This window comes from Mya arenaria, chromosome 2, assembly GCF_026914265.1.
Source record: "Mya arenaria isolate MELC-2E11 chromosome 2, ASM2691426v1".
Lineage (NCBI taxonomy): Eukaryota > Metazoa > Mollusca > Bivalvia > Myida > Myidae > Mya > Mya arenaria.
Window position 1 is genome coordinate 57,981,304 of NC_069123.1, and position 20,688 is coordinate 58,001,991.

The 20,688-nt window shown below is 34.2% G+C and overlaps 1 protein-coding gene across 1 annotated transcript; it reads right to left on the reverse strand.

Moving 5' to 3' along the window:
* Positions 1-9,587: 9,587 nt before the first annotated feature.
* On the reverse strand, positions 9,588-16,228 carry LOC128224628 (homeobox protein unc-4 homolog). Its single transcript, XM_052934556.1, has 3 exons — positions 15,420-16,228; positions 13,014-13,183; positions 9,588-10,308 (listed from the first exon to the last, which is right to left on the reverse strand). Exons 1-3 carry the CDS (start codon positions 15,748-15,750, stop codon positions 9,667-9,669), a joined length of 1,143 nt encoding a protein of 380 aa, XP_052790516.1. The 5' UTR covers positions 15,751-16,228; the 3' UTR covers positions 9,588-9,666.
* Positions 16,229-20,688: the final 4,460 nt, after the last annotated feature.

Sequence of the window (20,688 nt, forward strand, 5' to 3'; positions counted from 1 at the left end):
TGAGCACACATGTGCAGCACCTCACTTGGAATCAAATGAGGTAGCCACAGGGTACACGCCTGCCGGTGAGCACACATGTGCAACACCTCACTTGGGATCAAATGAGGTAGCCACAGTCTACACGCCTACCAGTGAGCACACATGTGCAACACCTCACTTATAATCAAATGAGGTAGCCACAGGGTACCCGCCTACCAGTAAGCACACATGTGCAACACCTCATTTGGGATCAAATGAGGTAGCCACAGGGTACACGCCTGCCGGTGAGCACCCATGTGCAACACCTCACTTGTGCTTAAATGAGGTAGCCACAGGGTACACGCCTGCTGGTGCGCACCCATGTGCAACACCTCATTTGGGATCAGATGAGGTAGCCACAGGGTACACGCCTGCCAGTGAGCACCAATGTACAACACCTCACTTGGGCTTAAATAAGGTAGCCACAGGGTACACGCCTGCCGGTGAGCACCCATGTGCAACACCTCACTTGGAATCAAAAGAGGTAGCCACAGGGTACACGCCTGCCGGTGTGCACCCATGTGCAACAACTCACTTGGGCCTAAATGAGGTAGCCACAGGGTATACGTCTGCCGGTGAGCACACATGTGCAACACCTCACTTGGAATCAAATGAGGCAGCCACAGGGTACACGCCTGACGGTGAGCACCAATGTGCAACACCTCACTTGGGCTTAAATGAGGTAGCCACAGGGTACACGCATGACGGTGCGCACCCATGTGCAACACCCCACTTGGATTCAAATGAGGCGGCCACAGTGTACACGCATGACGGTGAGCACCAATGTACAACACCTCACTTGGGCTTCAATGAGGTAGCCACAGTGTACACGCCTGTCGGTGCGCACCCATGTGCAACACTCACTTGGGAGCAATTGAGTAGCCACAGGGTTCACGCCTGCCGGTGAGCACACATGTACAACACCTCACTAGGGCTTAAATGAGGAAGCCACAGGGTACACGCCTGCCGGTGCGCACACATGTGCAACACCTCATTTGGAATCAAATGAGGTAGCCACAGGGTACACGCCTGCCGGTGAGCACCCATGTGCAACAACTCACTTGGGCTTAAATGAGGTAGCCACAGGGTTTACGCCTGCCGGTGAGCACACATGTGCAACACATGACTTGGAATCAAATGAGGTAGCCACAGGGTACACGCCTGCCGGTACGCACCCATGTGCAACAACCTCACTTGGAATCTAATGAGGCTACCACAGTATTCATGTCTGCCGTTTAGCATCAATGTGCAACAGCTCGCTTAGAATCTAATGAGGCCACCACAGTATTCATGTCTGGCGTTTAGCATCAATGTGCAACAGCTCGCTTGGAATCTAATGAGGCAGCCACAGGTATTCATGTCTGCCGTTTAGCATCAATGTGCAACAGCTCGCTTGGAATCTAATGAGGCAGCCACAGGTATTCATGTCTGCCGTTTAGCATCAATGTGCAACAGCTCGCTTGAACATATATAGTTTTATCAAGAGATGTCGGAGCTACCGTCTTGGAACAGTCAGTGAAAATAGGTGTCAACTGAAAGTGGTATGAAGTGGGGTTTTAACATTTTGCCAGGTATATCTTCCTTAGCGCATTGCAATGAATCCTTTGCTTTGTTTCCTGTTCGTTACGGACTCCAGAGAATGGCTTGTGACGCTGTGTTAGAAAGGCTGTTGTCTTCGCAAGACGGTACCAATCTGTCTCTTTTTCTTCTGCTGAATACAGTCTGGTAAACCTTTGCTCTGCCCTAGCCCACTCGGCCCATTTGTTCCTGGACGATAAACTGTCCCCATATTGCAGTTTGCGTTTAAAGGGATTTTGAATAGAAATGAATAGGTAGCTTGAAACATTTCCATTGGGTTAGGGTGCGGAATTATTTTAAGAACAATGCAAACATTTCAAAACCAAATACGCTGAAGAAAATTGTACACAGCAATTTTAAGCGTGCATGTTAAAGGTGAATAACATTTTTGTTTGAAACACGATTTTGTTCATAAAAAGATTCTAAGCGCAAAGATCTTATTGGCTTGGCACCTCACATTATTGACGCTATTGTCTGTAGAATGTTCTTAAATGTTTGATACGTCATATCATTAATGATGGTTATGGAGTCAAAGTTTCTCATATTGAAATAAGCTCTCTTTGATTTAAAACTAAAGTAATATTTAAGATTAACGCGCACAATAATCGTTACGCGGAATCTTGCAACTGCACAAAGCATACAAAAATATTTTTTGCACTTAAATAATGTATTGCCATGACTTTGTGATCATCCTATGCGTTTTATAACCATTAAAATAATTATAAACTTTAATTTATGATCAACCAGAATTTTGTCATCTATGAACAGAAAAACTTAAATTTACATCCCTTTTCAGTGTTAATAACAAATAAGTGTAGCATGATTAAGTTAAAACCATAAATATATAATGTTGCGGAATAAAAAAACCCATAAAATCTTATAAGCAATAACCAAAACACAACCTATCGTTTTCTACTATTTCAAGCGGTATGTGTGAGGGCACCCGTTCCCAATGGGCAGAAATCAAGTTGTTTATTTTTTAATTGGATCTTTGCCAGTGAAATTCATAGTAACTAGGTTAATCCTAATAGACAGATGTATACTCATATGACATATATTATTGCGTTTAAGGTACCAATACAGGTAAGTGCCTTGGATGGGTAAGGTTTATCTGGCCAGGCGTAGGAATGTATCGGGTGGTGGCGAAGAAGTCGGGACTGATTTAACTGTTCCAATCCAAGGCACTAATTGTCATCTCAGGTATTGTTGAATTCCAAACAAGTATGACGCAAAAGAACACACAAAATACCTCTCAACGTGGCAAAGTTTACCTCAACTTTCTTCCATGTGTTCTCTGACATTTTGCTATGTTTCCCCAGTCATCAAAATGACGTCACAAGCATATTAACTCAATCTTAAATGGACGGAAAGAACGTGTGTTAGACAACATCTTTGTATGATATTGCTTTAAAAGTGCCGGTTTCAGATTACAAAAACCATTTAACGAAACAAAGACTACACATATACTAATTTATTTTTTAAAAGTCCACATAAATTGTCACGTGACTACATGTCTTTCGCTTAAAAACCACGTTAAAGCTGACCCGGTAAAAACATTTATCTGACATCATATTATCAGATTGATTTGTATGCACGTGGCAGGATAAGTATTTTAACCTGTTTTTGTTGCCTTCAACATCAAAATTTGGTCTGTTACAACAGCAAACAATCAAATATTCAATTAATCGATCATTTTTATCCTTTTAAACTGACATTTATGTTAAACGCAATTTAGTGCTATAAGTTCGCACGGACATACACCACAGTACTATTCAATGATGGCACGGAAAGATCACGTGTACGTGTTATGTTTATGAGACTTCCCCAGCTATCTGATTGGTAAAACAACGCTTGATATATGGTTGTTGCACGTTTAATTGAAATTGATTTAACTCCATACGTCATATTATATGTCATATAAAGTTTCTAAAATGGGGCAATTCGTATTAATATTAACCTCTTTAAGAAATATTTCTGAAACAAGTGTGTCACAAAAATACTAATTCAGCAATTCATTTTAAGTTAACAACATATATTGCTAACTCTTAAACACATAATAATACATCTTATACTCCTATTATTAATTTAAAATCGCAATGATGGTATTATAGAAAGAATGATATTTCCGTGTATGTACATGGTTCATAGATGAATTACCCAACGCAATACTTCCTTAAAATAGTTGTGTTGTGTACCCACACTGTATAATGGTATTCTTAATAAGTTAATATATATATTGGTGTATTTCTTGTATTCGTACATGTGTTTGCCACTCGGAGTAGTTCAGTTATATTGCAATATTTTCAGTGCACGTTGATATCTCAACAACCCAGTTGTTCGGGGTGGTATTCAATATAAGTCTTACTTGTATCTAAGAACGATGTAGCTAATCGGATTATGTGTTAAAAATAGCGGACCTATAATGTTAATGGAGTCAATGAAGTACGGCCGTAAGGTTTGCTTAAATTTAAGTTGCATATTAAAAACCACCCTTGGTGTCGTCAATGGCGACGGTCATTTCCGCTATACCAATAGATTATATCTTGTTAGCAAATATATAATAAATGAAACAAAAACTATATTTAGGCCACACCAAATTGATGTATTGGTCATCAAATAAAGCGCACCAACTTTTGATATTGTTGATGCATGTTATACATTTAGTTTTAAATAGATAGCAGTGCTGTTTTTGTTTTTGTTTCTAACCGGTTGTTACACATGCACCAATTTGTGTTCTTTGCAAAAATGTTCTTCTTTTGTTTTATATCTTATTACAACTATATGTGCCTGTTGAAGCTACAGTTATGAAGGGACACTTTGAATCTTACTAGAAATAAATAATGAACTTTGCGGATAAGTAACTCTAGAGTAAAATTAGTTGTGTAGACGGGCGGACATACATCGGACCGCCATTGTGTCGACTACATCGAGCTCGCCGCAATGAGAGTCAACAAAAATAATTAATAGGGACGTATACTGATTTGTTCAAAGACTTACAGAGAATCAGAAATTGTGCATACTTATGTCAAAGAAAAGATAACCCTATACACAATTATCAAGTGTGCCATGCAAGTTGTTTAGAAAACTAACCACAACGTGCATTCAATGTTTCATAATCAAGATGAAAAAAATCAAAAGTGCTTAAAAGATATCTGAACACAAAGGACTATCCTAATGTCAACACGTAAATGCATTTCTTAACATTTCAGGGTTATACTATTGATGAGCTAGTAATGATAGGACATTTATGCTTTGCTTGATAATATAAAATGTTTGAACATTCTTAAGTAAATCGTTGATTGAATCGTAAATATCGATTCTATTTCGTCCAAATTACCACGTATTTTCGAAAAATTAGGATTAAATGGTGCCAAGTATGAATTTTGATATAATGTTATAAATTGAAGAAGAAGAAAAAAAAGAAGTAAATCATCAAGATCTGTCAAGCATAAAAGAAATGGACAAGAAAACTGAGCTTTATAGTTCAAGTGTATGTAATTATGACTGATTTTGTCCTTGGAAAAATTATACGAGCAAAAGTAAAATGCCTTTTATTATTTTCTTAACAAGTTTTAATGTCAAACAGTGTGTGTGTCTATTATCAAAATTTCAATCGGCCAAACACACCATGTCGTCAAAGCAGAGAAGAACAGTTTTATGACGTCCGTTTTACACGACTCAATGCATAAAATAAAATAATGTGTTGAAATCCGTACTTCTTTTAAAGAAACTTGCTTCGCTGGACTTTCCTCACTGAACAAGCAATCCCCAGGTGTTACTGAAAGATAACATATTATGACCAGATAATGTTGAGATACATTCATATGAGGACACGATTTTACTACCCTTATGACAGGTGAGGTTTCTTTAATTACGAAATTAAACAGTTGACGGGTTACAGATTAAAGTCAACTCTACCCTGGTTTGAACACCATAAACCTAAGTACATCTTTGAGGTGAGGGTACACAGGTCATTTATAACTCAACTAATTCTCGAAAACGTTATTTCCGGTATAATGTCAACGTACAAAAGTGTATCATTCAATGTATTTTTGTTATAGCCATGGATAAAGTATTATTTTATTTATCTACGACCACGCGTCACAGGTGTCAAATGACAACGTTTGGAAAAATGTTGTTTTATGACACGTTGAATGTAGGAACAATATTGCTTCCATTTGTTGATTATACGCCCGAAGAAAGTGTGAGTGATGCTTGATTGAACTAAATGTTGACCATAACTTTGCTGAGGCTTAAGTAAATAATTAGTACAAACCACATACGGGTTAACCGACCAAACTCATCTGGTTCTACCAAGTTCTGTTACATGAAGATGTGCGCCGCAATGTGCTGAAACCTAATGCAGATCTATCGGAGCGGACATGATCGCTGGATCTCAGTTCTGCCAGAAGATCAACATCCAATATAGATGCAAATTTGGCCAAATCTTTTTGTCTTTTGTGTTGTCGACAATTGCAGACATCGTGTCTTTTATTCAATACCGTTGCTGATTATTCTCGTTGGAAGCTTGTTGATTAATTCAAATTTAATTACTTTCGACAATAAAGATAGTGAGTTGTAGTGGTAGGCTGGGGTTCCACTAGAGACGTCTGACCTGGCTGATTAGCCGGGATTCCATGCAAAGCCTCTTAATAACAGCCGCTGATGAACGGTACCGGAGGACTTTGTTCGGCGTTACTAGGTCTGCCACTCAACATGATCTGCATCGGCAATGGGACCTTTGGTACGCCTCACTTATTACGTTGAACAATATATAGTTTCAATGAATAAATTCATTTTCTTAATTGGAAGCACAAAACTTGAAGTAATTGTTTATAGCCTTTCCCGATATATACCCGTTTCCTTACATGCAATTTGTATTTCAACTCGGACACAAATGCTATGCAGTGATAAGACCCTTTCCCATCTGCTTGAAGTCACAGGACCACCGTGTTAGCTCTCTCACATTAATATATACCTTACACTGACACTGGGCATTTCAAGGGGATTGAAGTTTTGGAACATTGGGATATCAACAAGCAATCAAACTCTAACACGTTCACCTCGTGTCAACCAAGTGATATTCTAGAACACCAAATTATTTTATAATGAAAGACAAACTAATCAAACTAATAATTCGAAACAAGATTTGCTTTATCGCACTGTCAGGTCAAACATTAACAAAATCTTAAGAATGAAGTAACTTCTTTTCAAATTATCTAGAGCATAGTTTCGTCTAACACACTTACTGTAGTTATTAAGGCATGGCTGAAACCAAACAAAATCAAGAATAATTGTTCACTGTTGATTTGATCCTGAATAAAGAACCAAGTATTAATATACCGACTAATTACCTCATGTCCTTTGTTGACAACTAAGGCATTCCGTATTGAATTTCCAGTATGGAAGCTTGTTTAAAGTGTTTCTTTCAGAAACAATGAACCTTGATTTTGTTCAACTACCAATGTACTCAGATTTTGTGAAATAAGCCATTTTAAAACTGCCAAGCAATAATTATTTCTTCAAGCGTTCAATCTTCAAATTGTTTCTTTATTTTGTGGAACATATTATTTATTTCATTATGTGACCATGCTTAGATTTATGTGTTAAGATAGAAACTTTATTCCCACCGTAATTGAAATTACGGCGGACTTTTTCTATTAACTGAAAACACGAACCGGCATAAGTAAATTAAAGTTGAATCCTATAGTTGGATTTTCCTCCTCTATGTCATACATTCAAACAATAATGCCATACGCACAAATATGTAACACTACTTAGAATTCATAATTATTATTCATACAAAAGCACTATTGCGTATCTGAGAACGGTTTTTTTAGGTAACAATTTGCCTGTTTGGTTGTACAGTATTGTCGCTAATAATTATAGTAACTATTTTTAAATTAATATGAATAACATTGTATTTCTTTGGTAGAAATAAAGTTGAGTTCAGACAAAATCTCAGTAACCAACGATGTAAAGTTACTTTTTTGTCATTTTTGCTGAGTAGCACCGTTTCAATTAGTGCAGACCCTCATACAACATTAAAACAACAAGATTCCATTTCAAGCAAATCTCAAGGACCTTACATGATCGCTATATTAATTCCTGGCATTTCCATTTTCACTTTAATTCCGTCATTCCAGCTAATCGTAATTGATGCGGCCATAACACGAGAATAAATACCCATAACAAAGTGCACTGGAATCCGCACAAGGAAACAAAGATTAATTATTTTCTCCAATAGCAAACAGCTGTTTATCTGGGATCTCCCGGGACCCCAAGAGGGCTTTCCCGACGAGAGAGATCACCACTGATGTGCGCTTGATAGATTGTTCTTTGAATTTTAGAACGACAGTCCCTTTCCTTTTGCCTGGATGACTTATACTTGGTAATATTTAAGGAGCTAGTTTGACAGTTAAATGAGTGTAATCCCTTCCTTTGCAGACAAGCCTAGTCCTTAAGGAGCCTGGGCATCAAGGAATAAATTCCAGACCCCTTTTTCTACTATCAAAATATTAAGAAAGGCTTCTTGTAAATTGTTTAGTAATCTGAAGTATTAGAAAGCACTTCAATTGAATAATGTTTGAACACAATGCGTTAATAAACCGTTTATACTTTCAAGATACAATGTATGGTTCTACATAGTTGCATATGTCGCTGCTTCAATTTTCGAGCCACATATAATATCCGAAGAACCGAAGCAGTTTACCCGACCAGAAACACTGAGGGCTATAGAAGTGTCTTCATTTTATTACTTTAAATTCAAACAAAAACTGAAGGATTTAATATGTGTATGCTACCTATGCGTTTGGTTCCACAAATTTATATTATAAAACTATTCATTAGAAAAAAGATTTGTTTGAAGAGATTATTTTGTCAATCAACTTCTACATTCTAAGTGTTGCTTTTATTTTATTTTCAAAATATCTTTTGGTCTTTGCTATAAAATACTGATTAATGAAAGTATATGTTAAAATGTCTTCCTTAGTTGCGCTTTTGTATTGTTTTTATTTTAATCTTGTTATAGTACTGTGTTTTTGAAATTAACGGATGCAAATTGATATAACCATCGGTTTGCTAAAACTATCGACGAATGTCCTTGTATTTAAGTAAAAGGTTGGAATTGTACTTTGTTGTGATATATTTATTTAATTACTCGGCTACAATACTACACAAACTAGAGACCCTGTGTCCTGAAGAAGGGGCATAATAATTATACAATGGGGAAGCAACTAATTCAAAGTGTATTGAGAGAAGTCATTTTACCTTCCTCTTATATTGACTATAAACTCATATTTGAATGATTCGACATTATTTTGTTAATTGGCCAGGTTCTCCCATGCACTTCGCCACGCTGATGTCAACAGATGCTGTACCAGTCAGAGGGTTGTGTACTTCCAGTATCTTAATGGCAATGCATATTAACTCATTACTAAGGTTTTAAATCATAGGATAGTGATGTTATTGCACAATTTATTATATTAAAATGTTGTTAGTGATAAAACTTGCCATTTATTCATAATTTTCCTCTTTGACAGTTGTTCAGCAAGGAACATCTAAGTCTCGGTATCATAATTTTGTCGTAAAACTACGAATTCTTCGATTTTTTTTATGTCATCAATCTTCTCTATCAAACACAATTTTGACAGGTTTGATTAAAATTACTTGCTGTACCTGTGAGGTATTTTCCAAAGATTTAGTAAATCAAAATAATATCCATATTTAATATTTCGTTGGTTGCGATTTTTCTCTCCGCTTTTATTTAATTTCTCAGATATTATCAACCCCAAATGGATTGCAACGATTAAGACATCTCAATCGCCATAAATTATCTTAATCTACTTGCACTGAATACTTTGGTGACATACTATCAGTTTAGATGTAATATGTATTTAATCAATCAGATGTTTCGGGATGGAATTAGTATACAGGACATTTACCCAAACGAAAAGCAACTACTGCTAGTTGCTTGAAGAAAAAATACGACATCTTATTTAATATTTATGCCAACTTTACATAGCACATACAAAACTAACAAATACTAATAATAACTAACTAAGATATTGCTCACAGCATAAGGTCCGGGGATTTTGTTTGTCCAAATCCGTCAGGGGTATGAGGAATAGTTGTTGTATTAGTTTGATCTCCCTTATTAAGGAGGCTTTCAATGCTGAAAGGATTCCTTCTCCTCGCAGTTTCCTTTCTCTCGATGTCATTACCTAAATCACTCACATGTTTATTGTTACACTCTGGTTGATCATCGTCTCTTACTGGATCTTCACTAGACACTGGGACACGTTTCATACTTAATTCTTTTCTTCTTGAGCTTTCAATGCTGGCGTTTTCTACGTCAATTTCCTCACCAAAATCATTGTCTCTATCAATATTATTTACATGCTCCTCCTGTTCACCCTCTGTCTCTCTCTCCACATCTCTTACATGTTCAAACTGAGTGCCAGAGGAACACGAAGATGTTGATAGTGTGCTTATTGTGCTGAACAATTTCTTCTTCTCCTCGAGTCGATGCATGCGCTCCTCCTGTTTCCTACGTTTTCTCTCGAGTTTCTCTTGCTCTTTCCGGCGAATTTCCTCCTCGCTGATTGGTTCCCCGCTACACGTCTGTGGATGCGCATTGTGCGCCGGGCGACCGGGACCCTTTCGCGTGTGTTCGTGCTTCCGCCACTTTGCGCGACGATTTTGGAACCACACCTTGGAAGTATAGAGGTAAATGTTGAGAAAATTAACAATTTCATGAAATCGTTATTATCTTTTTTTTAAATAATTAAATGGAATGATTCAATATCAAATTAAGTTTATATGTTTAAGAACGAAATTATAAACATTTGAACACATGCTAAGGCCGAAGTTTGTTTTTTTCAGTGATTTTTCAAATCTGAAGCTCACTGATATGCATCAACCGCCACAAAGAAGGGCATTGATTATGTACTTGATCTCCAAACAGACAAGGGATAAGCGGGTGGGCGAGGACTGTGCGCTTGTGAGGCATGTACACTACCAACACATACCCTCTAATTAACGCATTGCTATTAGCATTCGGCGCGTGCAGGAGGACTTAATTACATATTTTAGTTACTTCAAACTACTAATTCAGTGGTCTTGAAAAGAATGGAATATACGCCTAAAGTGTCATAAATGTAAGAGTTGGTTGTGCAAGTCAAATTGGAATATTATTGCTTAGATTGAGTACAAAGCTCGTAGCAGATAAAATATTATTTTTTCGCTATAATTTGTTTGATGTTGATGAAATGTACAAAAAAATATTGTTAACATTAATTTATCTGATGATATGGAAATATATGTTTTGAAATATGTAGATGAAATCAAAATGAAATTAATTTGTATGTATAGCGACATTTTCCATTCAATTACATTTGTTTGAAAAATGTGTCTTCTGAAATTAATTAATTTACATTTTGATGATCAATGTATTTCAATTTTAAGGTTTTCAATAGTATATATCACTATATATTTTTATCAGATGTAGACATGAATCGTAAAGAAGTTGAGTTAACAAGGTCTCTTTATTATCTTTATTTTATTAAAAAAACCAACGTCATATCCAATACTTTAATTTAATTTTGGTGATATTTAAATTAGGAGCCAACGATTCAGATTATAATAGTAAATGTTCTTCAAAATATTTATTTATTTATTTATTTATTTATTTATTATTTATTTATTTATTTATTTATTTATTTATTTATTTATTTATTTATTTATTTATTTATTTATTTATTTATTTATTTATTTATTTATTTATTTATTTATTTATTATTTATTTATTTATTTATTTATTTATTTATTTATTTATTTATTTATTTATTTATTTATTTATTTATTTATTTATTATTTTATTTATTTTATTTATTTATTTATTTATTTATTTATTTATTTATTTATTTATTTATTTATTTATTTACTTATTTATTTATTTATTTATTGATCTTTGTATAAATTATTTATGTAAGAATAAATTTCTAATTATGTCATATTTATGGTAAAATAAAACTTTTAAAGGAGAAATACAAAATTAGACTCATTTTGTTATTTTTATAGTGTGCACGAACATTAAAGGCAGTTTAAACATTTTTTGGGGGTTGCAGAAATTTTAAATATCATAAAATGTAAGGAAGAAATAAACTTCCAATTTAGGTTCGAAATATTTCAAGTTGCTAAATTCAACTACCTTTATGTATATGAGGATACGGTTTCATTATAAATAAGAAATATAAATCTGTACAATGCCAGATTTATGAGACAAGAAAATTGCTATTAAGTAGTCTTTTTGGAGACATTTGCAAAACAGTAGCTAATGATGGGTGTCTAAACCTCTACCTCAATGACTAACAAATCAACAACAATTATTATCGGTGTGTTTTAATACTTCAGCAGTAAATTTTCGACGGATTTTAAATTAAAAACAATGTGTCCATTTTGACAGACCATGAGAAGGCATCCCTGATTTAACCCACCCACAGAGAGAGGTAAGAGGTAGACGTCTTTACAACTAGACCTCTCTCATCTTCTTGATGATTATTTTTGGAGACAGAATGATCGAAGGGCCAATACCTTTCACGCTAATACTGAATAAGTCGCTTTTAAGCTGTAGCGTTTCAAATAAAAATGTTGTTTTTTTACCATAAAGGCTGTATTAACGCATAGTATCATACTTAAATACAGACGAATAGACAAAATCAATATATTAATTACAAAATGGCGCATCTGTTACTTTTATATTAAAATGGCAGCTGTATATTTTAAACATCCCAGACGAACATGGAGATTTTCTGCATGTTTTATGAATTTCATGGATATACGCTGATCAAAACCTAGAAGCATATGGCGTTTTAGAACAGCTCACAATATCTGGTGATAAATTGATACTTAGTTTAAATGACTTCGTGGAAGTATCGATTGTATCTATTAATGGAAATGAAAGAAAAAATGATGACGCTAAAAACAGGTCATCTTGTGTGTTTTTATTTATTTCCTAAAGAATATTCATTCTATTTGTTTTTAAATATAAGTTGACAATTAAACGGAAACAGCAAAATTTTTATTTTTCTTGTTAATAATTTTATATTTCCTATTTTGTTTAGAAAGTCAGTAATCGTCTGTTAGATTTCTGACTAATTAACCGTATGGCATGGCACTTGCAACTGTATGAATGTAGAGGCCACTGAGTAATTGAATACGTGATATATTTGTTTTATTCTAAAGAGGTTACAATGCCTTATTGCGGAAGGCAACGTCCGGTTCAATTGAACAGATAATCATATTAATAGAGTGAAAATCATACGGACTTTCCCAGTAACACTTTAACTATGACTTAGCTTAAAGCCCCAATAGTTAAAACTTCACAGACATTCAAACGAACGTCCCCGTGTGCGTACCTGGACCCTGGACTCGACGAGATCGAGCCTCATGGCGATGGCCTCTCTCATGAACACATCCGGATAGTGGCTGGTCTGAAACGACCGCTCGAGCTCCTCCAGCTGCCAGCTCGTGAAGTTCGTCCGCGTACGCCGCCTCTTCCCGGCCTTCCCGTCATCTTCGTAAAAATCTGGAGACAAGGGTAAACAAAAAGTGAATTTTCGAAAAAAAATCTGAAACGTTCTTTAACAACACATCGATAATGCTTTCGACTTTGTGTACCAACATTTTAAGGGCATGTGGTCATGATCTGAACTACTCCGTGACCATGAAGCGGTTTACAACAAGAACAGTCGTGAAATACACGAACAAGACAAAACAGCAATTAGAACAGTTCTCTAGAAAAACTCTCATTTTGTTTGACGATTTAAAAGTAGTTTCAACATTTTTATTTCAATATAAAAACATTTACTTTCTTGAGTTTTAACTCTTTTGATCTTATTCCAAGGCATCACTTGCATCATTGTTTTGTTATATTTAAAATGCATTGTTTTACCAACAATGTTTAGTGTTTAAAGTTATCATCTTTGATAGATAGGTTATGAATTTTATTCAAAAGATTTCTTACAATTATATATTATTCTATCTCAATACATTGATGTTGTAATAATAAACGAGATGATGTTAGTTTATTCTGTTCAAAAGAGATTGTTGTGGTTTCTGCAACCCCTCACCTTAAAATCTTGGCATATCGATGTTCAGACGGAGCTGGCTAAGAATAGTTGTAATGAATATATTTCAGTTAGAGTGCTTTGTACAAGGAAATGTGACTCTTTATGTGAGGGTTCATTTAGAGAATGGTAGTTTCAGTGTACGTTTGATTCCTTGACAAAGCTTAACATGAACCAAAGCACCTGATGCAATTATGATTCATTGAAATATACGGCGGAATGATACTAATATTTATCGAAATTAATTTGAAATTCAATTAAGCAGAAACATTTAATCATGTAATTGTTTACCTATTGAAAATGTACTGAATGTCTCATGGTATGTTTTAATAGTTTTATAAGTCTTTTAATCGAATTTCTATCGATATAAATTTTAGAATAATAGTCTGTCACAAGATATTCAATTATGAAGACAGCTAAGGACTGTCTTTGTAAAAATGTCATACTGCTTCATAAAGATACGTTTAAACTAATTTGAACATATATCACTCAGGCACTTGCAAATATCAAGTTGAATTGATATTAAGAGTGGAAATTAAGTTATAAAATGTTTCATTTCATGTAAGGGAAGGCAAATTATAAAGGATATTAAAAACATGTTGCAAACATTTTTGAATAATTATTAGGTTCCCAATTCGGAAATTTATGAAGATCTATTAGGAAATTGAAATGATCAAAATGTTTTTGCGTTATTATTTATTGTTATTGTCAGGTTGATTTCAAGCGATGCATGCAAAAAAAAGATAATTTATTTTTAAGTATCCTTGTACGAGCGTAAAACAATTTTTCTGACTTTTAAATATATTTCATTTTTCTATTCAATAAACGCAAGGATAAAAACTGTTGGAAAAACATCTTCTTTTCTTAATTTAATTATTACCATTTATTGCATAAAAACATTTATATAATTGATTATATATCATACACAAGCCCTTTTATCGGTACGAAGTGCAAGTTATTGTTTCGGAATCTGAATTCATATTTTGAATTATTGAGAAAAATATGTGGTTATTTGTACAAATTAAAAAAAACACACCATATTTTGAAACTCATTTTTTTTTAAATCAAATCTCTTCACTTGAAACAAATATTTTTCACAAAATAGATGCTTTATATTTGTTGTTTTTTTAAATATTTTTCAAATAAAACAAACAACCATTTTTTTTAGAAAATTTGAACGGAAGCAAAATTAGGGAGAATGAATTGTTAACAGCAAATCTTTGATGACAACATGGCGCAGTAGAAGAAATCGCTCTGGATTTAGACAACATCGTTATTTGAGGTGAGAGTGACACTTATTGATTTAAGGGATTCGTATTATATTGCCAATAATTTAAAGTGATTTTAATTATTTATTTTGTACCAAATATTATCTACAAGACCATGTATTCTTTGGTGTTCTTTATAAGATTAAATTATAAAATATTAATTTTTACATGCCTGCAACGGTATTGTTAAGTTTCTCAGAACCTTTTGCAGTTGAAGTGAGAGCAAAAAAGAAGTTTTGTTTCCATGTGAAAAGCTGAATCAAACCGTTGATTCTTTCTCATATTTGGAAGCTATACTAGCTTGTATATTTCATTGCTTAGATATGGTAAATGAGCATGCATCATATTGTTTTTATTGCATGCACTGTATTTGTTCAAAATATTTGTACATGGAATGTAAATTTAGAATGTAATGTGTGTTATATACCTTGTTCTGACGACCTTGCTCTGTCGGATAGATGGTCACTCTTGGGAGACATGTCCGCTCTTGCGTTTTTACCGGCATTGCAGAACGCCGCGTTGACAGACGAAGCAAAGTCCCCGTGACTGACCAGTGACCCAAGGCCACCCAGGTACCCGGGTTGGAAGGGCTGTCCTTTATTTAATGAGAGCTGAGCTAACGTAAGTGGATCCAGCAGATGTGAGTAGCCCGCCAGAGGATGCAGGAAACGCAAATGCTGCAGATTGTAGTTGTAACGCTGCTGCTGTTGCTGCTGCTGCTGCTGCTGCTGACGAAGAAAGCTCAACGGTGAATCCATTTCTCGTTCGCTGTCGGCGTTGTCTTGACGGCTGATTTGTTCTTTTACGCGTCATATGATAAGTGCTTGCTTCACTTTTGTTGGATTACGTATTTTTAACTATGCAATGCTCGATTCGATCATGTATATTACATACAGCATCCGTTTAATGTAATTGCTGTTAGAACGCGCTCAAGTATGATTCAGAGGTTCTAACAGTTCTGTATACATCCGCTTTTCCTGACAATATTTTGATCGTTATCTCTGCAATTTTATCAACTTGTGCAAAACAAGCCCCTCATATGGCTGTTAGAAGTATAACCACATCACAAATGTTCCTTTGAGTGTGACGGTAATAACTCTATAAACATTTAGTATAACTATGATATCCTTTCTGAATAAGTTGTCATTAAAATCAACCACCACCTCCTCTATTATATTATAAGTATTTAAAGAGGGATAGCCATTGAAATTGACAGTTGTCAGTTTAAGCTTTACAAAAGGGTGAAAATTCAATACAGATCGGTGTTTCACAGGAACTGTGAGTTAATATCCCGTCGTCCAATCGTATCGCTGATCAAACGAAATCAGTTCCCTGCCTTCCACTGGTATCGATGTCGGAGAAGAGCGACGGCAATTGTAGTTTCACTCCTCGTTATGAGAGAATAATGAACACTATTTTCCTTAATTGTGTTTATTTATTGGTCTTGCAGGTTTTGCTACAGAGTATTCATAATTCAAGATTATTCACTCTTACAAAAACATAAAATATAAAAGCAGACAAGACGTAATTACATCTTAAAGAACCCACAAACAAGGATATATCAAATAAAAAACACAATTGTAAAAAAATGCAAAGAAAGATATTCTCAATCGTAAAGTACATAACAATTTGAGTAAAAAAATGTTTTTGTCAAGAGTGAAAATAATTAATATTAATTATACACTGCTTGTTTTTCAAGCAAATACAAGACAACAATGCAGAGCAAAGTAAATGTTTCCTAAGCACATGACAGCACTACCCAGCAAATTCACATCATAGTGGTGGTCCTTCAACGTTGTTGTGTCACAAAAGTGTATTTGCTTTCTTCAGCAACCCATTGATACGCATCGTTCCCGCTCATCTTTACAGGATTAAAGGAAAGAAGAATTGAATTAAGATGATATATCGCATATGTCGATTTGCCTTTAAAGACACTATGTTTAAAAAGCTTATTTAATTGTGATTTATCATTTTATTAAATATTCTGATGAAAGTTAAATGATAATAAATCAGGGCAAATGTATTTAGACTATAACTTTGACGCCAAACTTATTTGTGACGAACATTTGAAAACACAGGTAAAGTTCACAAGCAAATGCCGTAAATCATTTAAATGTACAGGTATGTGTTCAATAAATGTTTCGTCATATTTGATGATGAAAACTTACTCCCAAATGATATCCTTAGAATTATTAGCATGCAGCACATAACCATGCTTTCGGGCCATTAACCTGTTATTATTTAAAATTCTTCATTGCTAAGTCAATTACTCAGAATTATGTCTCGTTCTAAGGATTGATTGCCAAAATAAAGTTCTTTTTATGCTAAGTAAGACATTAAAATAATATGATTTTACTATATCAAACATTTTGCATGGTGCATAGTAGTGCTTTAGTGTAATAAATTCATTGCTTAGAACATTTTTAAGGCAATAATGTCATATCATTTTTACGATATTCATTTAACTACCATATTTGTACTAATGTTTTACTTAATTAATTGGAAGTCATTAATGTCTTTTCGATGATAATTTATAAATAGAGCAAAAGATATTTAAAACAATTTGTTTCAACTTAGTTTACATTAGAAAATGATGAAGTACTTAACGACATACAGTGTGAAGAATACTGAAATTGCTGAATACAATACAAGAAAGGCATACACTATATCATTATTCTAAGGCTGTCCATTTCATTTTGTAAAGCATTTTCCCTGTACCAAAATATGTACATAAGCTAACACTTGACTTGAAATGTCTATGTCATCACATCGCAGCTTAAGGCGGAAAGAGAGATCTGCTGGACAAGAGAAGGCAGTTAAACGAAACACAAAACATTTTTTCCACAACCATCATATCGAAGTTGCTAGTATTATTTTGCTCAATATTTGATACCCATCTCCTCAGCACACACTCGATTTTTGATAGTACTGTAAAACGCGTGTGTAAGACTATCTTTATTGATTGTTTTTGCTTGGCTTCTGCTCAACTCTTTGAATCACGTGACAACAATATGACGTGGTATTGTACTTCATGGGCCGTATGAAAGAAGCATCTTAAGAACATGTTTTACTTAAGTGTACAAATTTCAATTGATATATATTCATGAAAAATTAATTAAAGATGGGTCTTTCATTTTTAAAAAACTTAAGTTTCCATATTTTAGTTGCAGAAAATCCTTCAATACCAATATTTTCTATCATTGCAATATTTTCTATCATTGCAATATAAACCTTAAGGTATTTTTTTAATTGAAAGAATAGGAACATTTTTTACTTACGATGCTTATGTTATACATTATGTTATTAAAACTTCATGGCCGTGGCCTTTTTGCATTTGAAATAAATTATTAAGCTTTGAAATAATGAACATTTTGCATTTCACTATTTTGTTCAAGTAATTGTTTACAAAAAGGTGTTTTCTTTTGGGATAATTATTGAAACAGATGTTGAAATACAATGCTGCGGTTAGGCAAACGAAGTTATAAATTCATTTTTTTTATAATTTAGATAATTCTTTCACAAAAAAATAACAACAAAACTCTTAACTAAAGCTTTCTGTAATAAGACGCATCTATTCATAGAAATTAAATTAATAGCGTTGGAACGGCGACCGCTTTACAATAAAACGCAAGATGTCCGTGTGGTTGTAACAATATATTTTGTTAGTCTAGATAACACTTGTGTTAATCATGTTTACTCTTATTATTCGTCATAAATTAAAACACTCACGTATCTCAAAAAGATTCACAAAAACTCCTAATTCGGCATGAATTTAATTATAAGTGACATGTGCAAAGAATCGAAACCCAAATATAGCGTTTACAACAGATGGTTGAATTAAACTGAAATTCATCTCAGTGTGTTTACATTACGTTCGTCAGGGATTCATTACTACCATTTACTGTGATTTCAATTGTCTCTACAAGTGTCCTTTACGTTGACATATTCTTTAAATGAAATAGGGGTTACGCCCCCTTAATTTGATCATCAGAAATGGAAACATTATCAATAAAAGGGAACGTGGATAAACTTCACTGGGGGTAATGAGATTCAATACTTTGCTCCATTTTGCTTTACCAATGACAAAAAGATGAACGATTATATGCTTTATGTGTAATAATACAATATATTTAATCTCTACCCTGGAGCGAAGATGGCCATTTATCACAAAAATATTTGTATAATATATAGCAGAATAAGACGACTGGTGATGAATAACAGAGCATCTTTATCCGCTGCATAAAGCCATAAATCCTAACAATGGATGTGTACACACATATTATTTCCATTTCAGAACATTGTTTGGCTGACCGTCCATTCCAGTAGGCGTGTCTGAGCTATACCGTTACAAATGACAACAAATTAGTCAGTAATTAACTCGATTTCTCAGTTTCATGTCAGTCATGAAATCCATTTGTTTCATTAATAGATCGACAAAATGACGCTCGTAAATAACTTCCTCGAAATGTATTGTCACTCCCCCCAACAGCAATTATTACGAGGACTGCACGCTGCGCCAAGGAATAGCCTGATATGAACATACGGTTTCAAACCAGCTAAACACTAAACTATAATTTTCATTCCGATTATTTGACAGGTCTAACTCTAGTCGTGAAAGGTCATTATAATTTTGCACACTGTGCTTGTTAAAATTTATTACGTGTCAATGATCTCTGTTGACCATACTGTTTCACAAACCGTCTTTCTCCGGTGTTTGCTGATACGTTACATTGGTTTTATATATGAGATATTCATTATAACATTGTAAGAAGTTTAATTGTCCTATAGAAGACGGAGACAAATAAGGCTGATCATTGAAACATACCATAAGCGACTTCAGTTTGAAGGGATGTAATTCAAATAAGAAGACTTCAGAGGGGTAATAATAAGGAACAGTTCACAATTTTGAATCTTTTGTATAAAGGGAGATAATACAAATTAGGAAAAATATTTTTACTACCGCATTTACATCCCTACAAATTATTTATGCGTCAGCTTTATTTTGCCTAAGTATGTGAAAAAGAGCTAGCTAAAAGCTACGAGGGGTGTTTTATAGGTAATGTAAATGGCTCTTTCGCTGTTGTATTGTGTGTTCACAAGTTTATAATGCTAAATAGTTACCTTTACATACCAAATCATCATGTATATACGAATTTTATAACAACAGCCGACTGCAAACATACCTATTAATTGATACCTCTGCAAAAATAGGGCAAAATAAAGTGCAATTGCTTTTTTTTTTAAAGTGAGTATGCAAATACACCTATGCACTTGGCCATTGTGCTTCAGTGCAGCAAGATGGCAATCTTCTGCTACTATAAAAACGCATTGCCATTAAAAAGATGATCAGAGGAACCCAAACTCTTAAGGTAAACGTCAAAAAGAGCTCAAGGCCATGAAGCCAAGATAATAAGTATCGTAACAAATGTTAATGATTTTATTAAATCTGTGTTATGACATAGCACATAGTATTCACTGGTTTACTGCAATTATGTTTCCAATTTCGGTTTCTAGTTTAAATATTAGACTGTTCAGAGTATAATGGACACCCAGATTTTACAACTGAGAAAAAAGACACACTAGAATTAACACTGTTATGAAAAGAATAAATACAAATAAGGGAAGGTATCGTTCTTAGCTTTAATTATCTTGAATAATCCGCCCTTCTTTATTTGGCGCTTATTACGTTTGATATT

Excerpts from the sequence above, each read along its gene's own strand:
- LOC128224628 (XM_052934556.1), bottom strand. The coding sequence starts at position 15,750 with ATGGATTCACCGTTGAGCTTTCTTCGTCAGCAGCAGCAGCAGCAGCAG. Across the intron at positions 13,184-15,419 it reads AGCAAGGTCGTCAGAACAAG|ATTTTTACGAAGATGACGGG; the intron begins GTATATAACACA and ends CCTTGTCTCCAG. Across the intron at positions 10,309-13,013 it reads TCGTCGAGTCCAGGGTCCAG|GTGTGGTTCCAAAATCGTCG; the intron begins GTACGCACACGG and ends TATACTTCCAAG.